Source organism: Mesoplodon mirus, assembly GCF_964341445.2.
Source record: "Mesoplodon mirus genome assembly, chromosome: 1".
In the NCBI taxonomy this organism is placed as follows: Eukaryota; Metazoa; Chordata; class Mammalia; order Artiodactyla; family Ziphiidae; genus Mesoplodon; species Mesoplodon mirus.
Genome location: NC_138976.1, coordinates 195,655,559 through 195,664,127, shown reverse-complemented (window position 1 = coordinate 195,664,127; position 8,569 = coordinate 195,655,559). Strand labels below are relative to the sequence as shown.

At 39.0% G+C, this 8,569-nt stretch overlaps 1 protein-coding gene across 1 annotated transcript; it reads right to left on the bottom strand.

Moving 5' to 3' along the window:
* Window positions 1-2,631: 2,631 nt before the first annotated feature.
* Window positions 2,632-8,331, bottom strand: LOC309807014 (E3 ubiquitin-protein ligase RLIM-like; the record flags this gene model as incomplete). The annotated part of the gene is made up of 3 exons (XM_082626189.1): window positions 2,632-4,226; window positions 5,554-5,797; window positions 8,317-8,331. The coding sequence occupies 3 exons, from the start codon at window positions 8,329-8,331 to the stop codon at window positions 2,632-2,634; spliced, it is 1,854 nt and encodes a 617-aa protein (XP_082482315.1).
* Window positions 8,332-8,569: the final 238 nt, after the last annotated feature.

Below are 8,569 nucleotides of genomic sequence, written 5' to 3'. Positions count from 1 at the left end.
TGTGATGGAGGAAGAGCCTCTTTGAGCCACTTCCTGTTACTAAGTTGGGAGTTAGGAAATGCTGGGCCTGGATCACATTTTTTTGTTGGTAGAGGGTCATAACGTGCCCTGCCATGAGGCTGTTCATCCATTCTGAGGGTCCCTAGGCAATTCACCTTCTCTAGACCTTTCAGAGATCTCCTTTGGTTGTCTCATATTATTTCCAGGATATATAGTTGTGCGTATAAAGGGGGAGCAGGGAGAGGGGAGTATAACCCATCTTATCTGGATTAGAAGTCCTCTCTGTGCCTTTTAAGTGCTCACCTGATTAGGTCAGGCTCACTCTGGATAATCTCCCAATCAACTGTGCTATATATCATAATCTAATAATGGGAATGATATTCCATCACATTCACAGGTCTCATACTCAAGGGGAGGGGCTCCTACAAAGATCATTGGGCATCATCTTAGAATTCTGTCGACCACAGAAGGTGCATGTGAATGTACTGAAGCATTAATTAAGCAATTATCATCCTTTGGAAGGTTTTAATCTGTTAGGATAGTATGAAAGCCAAGTACTGTTATAATTATTCTACTCACTTTAAGTGAAGTATATCTGATATCAAAAATACTTCCTAAAAATCAGACTATTCAAACAACTTTCAGAAGTTAATGTAAATTTCAGAGGTTTGAGCCAAGCCTTCATTTCTGGCCATGCAGATATCTTCTGTGTGAAAAATATGCTACCTCAAAGATGTTTTCAAAAACTTCACCACCACTCCCCATTTATATTTTGTAGTTATGTGCAAATACTGTGGCTGCCAGCAATTCACATAGAAAAGAAAGGTCAGTGATGTTTCTGACTTTAACTTTTTAGAGAAGGTGTATACTTAACACTGCCTACATTTGTATAGGCTGCACATTGCACAAAATTTCTGATTATTGCTTTAGGTTATAATACAATGTACTCTCACCTATACCAGGATTGAAAAATTTAAGCAAAATTTTCTGGACTGGCCAATACAACCCCCCAAAAATAGCCTTCAGGCTGAATTAGGAGAAAAATCCTTCACTATGTTTAGGTTGGAAGGAAGCATGACCTAAATTTTGATTTCAAATACTCGGGGTTTTGGGTGATGGTTTTACTGGGGACAGTTAGAATTGAACTATGTAGACATGTTTCCTGAAGCCAAGTTTTACCTTTAAGGCTTTCATATTGCAGCTTGTGAGGCTCCAAGCAGCAATTGGCTACTTTGGGTCATTCACATGAATTCACTCTTAATCATATGATTGAGTCATATATAAACCATAAAACCCTTTGTAAGAAATTAGAATCTGTTTTAAAAATTAATTATATGAACTAAACATATATAGAAAGAAATTGAAGCTTGAATATATTGAAGAAGCAAAAATTAAACATACCTATAACTGCCCTTTATCCTTAGTTGTTTACAATCACAGCAAATCAAAGTGTGACATGTTTAAGAGAAAGGTAATTAAATTCTAAGGCTTTGTCATCTTATCACTTTTAAAAATACAAGATCTGAGTAAATGAAAGGAAAATAGAGAGGGTTGTTAAAGAGCTGAGTCATAGAGTGGAATAGAGAACAAGCGGAAGCGGAAGAGGCAAGAAAGCATACACAGGCTGGGTTTGAAGAGAGTTGGGAATGCTGGTTGTGGTAGATGGTCTCTGATTTGCTTACCGGATCTACTCGCTATCCTTCTTAACCCTGCTTCGTGATTCCAGGAGGCTGATCTTTATCAGCTTCATGGACCAGTCTCTCTGTGTCTTCAGGTTGGGTTTGGTTAATATGAACTACTGATAAGTGATTAGAAGTCAGGAGGAAAGAAGGCAAGGGTATTTATTTCCATGATCTGCCCCCTTCCAAACTTTAGGTTGGCAGTGGATGCCATTTTCTAAGGTTACATCTCTTGTTGGGTGGGCTTCTCCTATAACTCGAAGACATTCTGGGTTGCAGGAACTGCTATCTCTCTATGCCCCTTCAAACTTAGTGGTTATAATACTGGCTTCTCACAGCTGCTAGCCTCAGGCTACTTCATCATCTCTTGGTTTCCCCTCATTCTTTACACACTTTAGTCTCTTCATTAAATGCTATTCCATCACTCTTTTAAAGTGTGCCATCAGTTTTTAGCTAGAACTGACTGATACATTGGTAGTGGGGAATAGGCGAAACGTTAAGGTAGTGTTAGGGAGGTGGGATAAACTGCTGTGGAGAGAGATAGGAAGAGAAGGGTTTCAAAGCTTTTTATGGCATTCTAGGAATGTAACATGACTTCTTTATGTGAATGACTCTAATGTAGTCTTAAATGGCTTCTTAATTATTGATATTTGGTTGGGTTTCTGTTTCTTTGCATGCACAACCAGGATTGAACAGGGCTAAGAGATGTCTGGGATTTACATGATGAGATAATACTACTAGGATCTATCTAGATTCATTATATCATATTAAGACATTTCTCCCATGGAATCAGGAACATCCCAACCCAGTGCACATGCTAAGTTTTTATTGAAATTCAGTGAACTGCTATGGTGTGAAATTAATTTTTATTGTCAGTCCCCTGCGTCGGCATGCTGACTCTCAAGCCCTGTGCCACCAGGGAAGCCCTATAACACTTTATATAGCTGAGAATTCATCGATCAGGATTTTCACTCTCATTGGAATCCACTACTTGCCTACGACAAATCGGACACGTAGAGTTCTCAGACAGCCAGCGATCAATGCAGTGAATGTGATATTCATGGGAGCAAGGTAGTATGCTAAGCTTGCTGTTTTCTGTGTACTCTGTAAGGCAAATGCTACAGGCTTTTAGTGCATCATTTTCACCAAAAGATCTTACAGCCAAGCTGTCAATCTGTGCTTTGGTGAGTCCTGTAGTTTGCAGATTATGGGAGGACCCAGAGTCACTTTCATCATATATTATTAGGCTAATTTGTCTAACCCCTTGGCTGGTCTCTGATGATAAGTTTGTTTCTTCAATGCCTTCAAACATCAGTGATATAATTCCTGAATTTTCATCACTTGAGCTGGAACCAGAAATAGGACTAGAACTGGAACTAGACGTACAATTGGGGCTTGAATGCCAACTCAGTGTGGAACTTGAATGGGTATCATAGCTAGCATTTGAATCAGAACCAAATATACCACTACTACTACCATTAGGTGACTCTAGCCATTCCATTTTTTGACTTGGAGGTGAGACACTATGCTCTAAATTACTGTCACTGTCCATAAGGTTATTTGAGTTACTAAATTCTGTCATTGTCTGCCTTAACGTGCTCTGAGTTGGAACAGATGTTGTATCATTTAAGCTAGTATTTAACATTCTGCAAACGGGATTTCTAATGGTATTGACATAAGCTCTCACACCTGCCTGCTCAGAATGTGAATACATATGCCTCAGTCCTCGTTCACTTTCAGAAGTGACAGTGTTGTTTGGTGTCTCAGATGTTAACTGAGTTCTACTAGCTCTGCTGTCTCTCTGAGAATATGCTCCAGAATGAACTTGTCCTACTTCAAGATTGAAGGGTATGGTTGGATATATTTCCCTCATTCCCCAAGATTCACCACTGCTGGTTGTATCTGGAGAATTTTCTCCATGAACGGCATTCCTTGTTCTAGAAGTTTCAATAAGACCGCTATTTTGCAACTCAAATCCAGTCATTTGCTGTGTCAATATTTCTTGGTGCTCAGTTCTAGAAAATCTCGCATTCTCACTTAGCAGAGGCTGCTCAAAATTCTGAGAGGGTATACTATGATTAAGTCTTTGTACAATTTCCCTAAGTGAACGTGGAGGCGACCAACTTTCAATTCTTGCTCTGGTTCTCCGATACTCTGGGCTCCTACTTCTTGCTCTTCTCTGACTTGTGGTAGGTGGGAATTCCATTAATGTTTCAGTTGTATCTTGTTCAGGCATAGATGGTCTTGTAAATATTGATTCAGATTGTGGACTTTCCACTTGCCTTTGGCTGTCTTCCATATTTTCTCTTCTGGGAAGTCTTGCAGATGCTACATATTCATTCTCTGGATTTGGACTCCCATTATCAAGGTTAGCATTTATTTCTAAACTGAATATGAACTGATCACTTTTAGGATTAATTTGGCTCTCTTCTCTCCAAGATTGGTTTTCTCTTTGTCCACTTGTCATATTTTCAGTTTGTCCAGAACAGTTAAGCCAGTCTATTAGAGAGTCACCACTAGACACGTCATCTGAAGAGTCTCCTCTGTCTGTTAACAAAAGAAATGGGGAGGGTGCATAAAAGAACTACCAAAATTAGAACCATCATAAAATAGCACTCTGAAACTTTGTTTCAAAAACAAAAAATGAGAACTTAAATACTCAGATGTTTTAAACTGATTTCACATTTATAGAGTTAATATTTTATAAACTGCACTGTGTAGATTTATAAGTAAAGGTAGAAAAGTTTCGATTCCATCCAAAAAGAGTGAGCTAATCCTAGATAAACTTAGAGAATTTTTTAAAAAGGGAATCCGGAGGAAGTCTATTTTTCAGTATTTCATCATATACACAGCCCTGTGTACCACTGTCAGAGGAATGTCAAGAGACATTTTTTTCTGTCCACTGTCAAAACACTAATGCAATTAAACAAGGTAAACACCAGTTAAGGTACAATGCTAGTAGTTTAGTTCAATTTACATTATTGTCTAATTTTCATTAGTCTCCAACATGACTACTTGTAGGCTCTTCACTTATGTGTTTTTGATAATAGATAAGCTGTTTTAAAATATAAGGTTATTGCCCAAACATAAACAAGTGTTATAGGTTTAAAAGTGTTTGCATTTTGAATACTTCTTAATGTTACCAAGATTTTTAATTGACATTAAATTGAAGGTCAGATCAAATGAATAGACTGAACCTAGCATGGTACATATAAGACCATATTCAAGAGCCAAAGTATTATAGTATCTTCTTCATTAGACAGCAAAATCCTCTACTTCACACTGGAAGGGAAGGCACCAGATCTGAGGTCCGAGCAGGGTTTCTCAGCCTTAGCACTATTGACATTTTGGTGCTGGACAATTCTTTGTTTTGGGGAGCTATCCTGTGCATTGTGGGATATTTGGCAGCATCCCTGGCCTCTGCCCACTAGATGCTAGTAACACCCATGCCTCCCCTGTGACAACCAAAAATATCTCTAGCCATTGTCAAATGTCCCCAGGTGTTGAAGAAAGCACAATTGTCCCCAGTGGAGAATATTTCTGTTTGCTTTTTTTACATGTCTATGTAGAAAAAATAATTCAGGAAGTAGGAGGGACTTTCAGTTGAGGTAGAAAACCAAGAAAAATACAAATAGGCTACTTTGCACTGTTTCCCAATTAAAACAACCCAGATGTGAATCAGGAAAACAAACAAACAGACCTTGACATGCTCACCAAAAATCAAGTAAATGCCAGTTCTTTTTATGAGAAGTTACTTACCAAATTAATGTAAGTCACTTCTGTATAATTTACTATTTACTATTATGAAGTTACTATTTCCTATTATGAAGTTCCTTATTCATCCCATCCGATTCCCTCCAAAAGCAACATATACCTGTATTTTCATCTGAGTCTTGTGGTGCGTTTTCTTTAATTAGCTGAAGTCTTCTCAGCAACTCTTCTTCCGTACTTTCACCTGGAATGCCTAGAAGATTGTTGTCTCTCATAAGTTCGTAATCTTCTTCACTCAGATTATTTACGAACCTGGAGAAATCTTCTTCCCGAACCAATCGGTCCGTTTGACTTATGTGTTGGGCCGAAACTCCATCTCCTTCATCGTTGGAATCCGAGTTTTCCACCTTAATAAACAAGTGGAAAATTATCTGAAATTCACGACGTGGTGTTGAAATTCACCAATGGTCGTTTCGTTTTCTTCGCTTTCTACTTCCTGCCAGAGTGTCCGGTTCCGACTCAGTCGGATGACCCTCCGCACAGATTCCTCCCTTCTCCCTTCCCGACTCAGTTCTGTGGCCCCTGGTGACGCAACAGTTGGGAGCCGCCTCTAGCCCAGAACTTGCTAGACGTTGCCTAGGCACCCATTATCTTCCCCGCTGTTACCGAGTAGGGACTGGATTCAGGTTAGGTTTCATTTCATTCACAACCAGCCAATGTTACTGAGGGTTTATAGTGTACCAAGCACCGTGCTTCACCTCGTTTCACCCACAGGAGCCTATTCTCAGGTTTTCAGGCTCTGATATGCTCTATTTATTCGTTACATTCCATATGACTGCCTTCTTCAAAATGCCATGCCAAAGTCAGCCTAGTTCAATGCAGCAATTCTCATTTTCAGGTGCCCAGGGACCTCCGCCTTTTCTCCTCATGAATTTCTCAAATCCTAGACTCTCACTAAGAAAGCCCACAATTTTTGATAATTTACCAGGGCCCTGGCTGAGTCTCTTTAGTGTGTCCTCTCCCTTTTAACTGTTAATGGCTTCATCTTGCATTATATGGTCCTTCAGTCTTGTTTCAAACAAACAAGAAACACCAAAACTTTGGCAGCCTTTTCTGCTCAGCCAGGGAATTCCTTCTCCACAAAAGCATCAGGTTCATTTTTGTCCTCCTTTCTCATAAATATTATAAATAGTACTTAAGCAAAACTAGCCAGAACATCACAGGAACTTTTAGGACAGATACATAATAGTTACTTTGTCTGCCACAGTGAGTACTGACTTTGCTGATTTTGTCGCATGTATCACCTGAAAGGCTTGGTGAAAATAAAATAATGCTCATTTGCAATGCTATCTGGAGGAGACCTCTAATTCACTCTCAGTACACAGCTTAGAAGTTGAAGGAGCTGTGTAAATTCACAGTTGTTGTTTTGTTCACGGTCCACAGCAGGCTTTCTTGTTTGTTCTCAAGGAGATGGAAGGATGGTAACTTTACTGGTGTGACAGTGAAGTATCTAAGTCTATGTCCTGCTTTTGACATTTGTTCCATGCCTTGTTTAACTTAAGCTAGAAAAATCAATCTTTCCCCTCTGAATCAAATCTCAGCAAGACTTTGCATGAGAACAGAATCCCCTAGACTACCCTGCCTCCTTTATGGACTTCTGAGTGTATTTGTTATCTTTTACTGAAGTTATTCTTTTCACAGGGGAACTCTGTTGTAAACTTGTTTGCTGTGCCTCAATCAAAACTAGCAGTATTATGAAAATTCAGCGTGATTTGTACTCTTGATGCAGGAAACCCTCACAATCGTTAGTGTTCTTGAGAGTGATTGATTCAGTTTAATTCAATTCAATCAATTCAAGTGTCAAGTATGTTTAGCATTTGTTAAATGTCAGTCATATTATCGGATATTAAGATACAAAGATGAGTCTATTTACGAATCTGTTGTCATTAGAGTATAACAAACAATTGAGCTACACAGAGGTAAAATTACAGTTTTGAGGAGAAAGTGATTTGAGTGAGAGAGAAAATCGGTTTCACTGCATTTGGGGTTTAAAGGATGAACAGGAGTTTTCTAAGTGAATGAAAGGGGGAAATATTTTCAAAAGTGAGAACAGCAACTGCTAACACTCATAAAACAACAAGGATAGTAGATTTTAATTACTAAAAAAAGACATTAGTTAAATTGGCAGAGCAAGGCCAAAAAATGGAGACCTTTATGACATGTTTAGAAGTTGGACATTATCATTAGTGCAATGGAAAGATGTTGAAGTCTTTAGACAGTTGATGGTCAAATTTGCAATTTAGAAATAATATTGATAGTAGTGTTGAGGATGAATATGAAGGGCAACAGTTCAGATGGGAGGGTCAGAAATAGATAGAGGGCAGCCTTGGCTAGTGATGATAAGGATCTGAATCAGGGCAAAGGAATATGATTAAAATGAAGGACTTTAACAGATCTCTAGGCAGCAGAACTGATTAAACCTAGTAATATGTGGGAAAGAGGGAAAAGTGGGGAGGGGGAATATATGAGGGAAAGGCAGGGGTCAGGATTACTTCTGTATTTCTGTCTTCGCTTAGTGGACAGTGGTACCAATAAGAAGTAACACCTGATTCTGAAGTTGTATGGTTTAGCTTAAGAGGGAGGATGATTGCTTATGATTAGAATAGTATGCAAGTTACCTGAAGATTCAGAAAGTCTTACAGTCATTCCAAATTTAGGTACAGAAGCACATGAACAAATAGCCCCGGATGTTTGGTGTTCCCTGTAGTTGGCTCTCAGTGTCAATGACTCTAGCTTCTTGAACTATTTGTTCCTGGTTATGTCCCAATTCTGGTGCAAGTAACAGGGTATAGGGATCATCATCCCAGAGACCTACTTATTGACCTTGATTATTTAAATAGAAGCCACCAATACAGCTGTGCTTTACACTTAGTTCTCTCATGTCTTGAATTTCCTTCTGAATATTGCAGTGTAGGTTCAGTAGTTTTTCCTCTGGATGGCAATATTGCTGCTTTGGCCTTTGTTCTATCCCTTGTCTTGATATCAGAAGTCTTCTGAAGATATTTTTTCTTCACTTCTCATTTCAGAGATGGGAGATGCATCAGGAAGTCCTGAGGTTGACTAGAGCATCACTCTAAGTTGAGTTGGAGGGGAAAAGGTTGAAGATGGAAAGCTGCTTA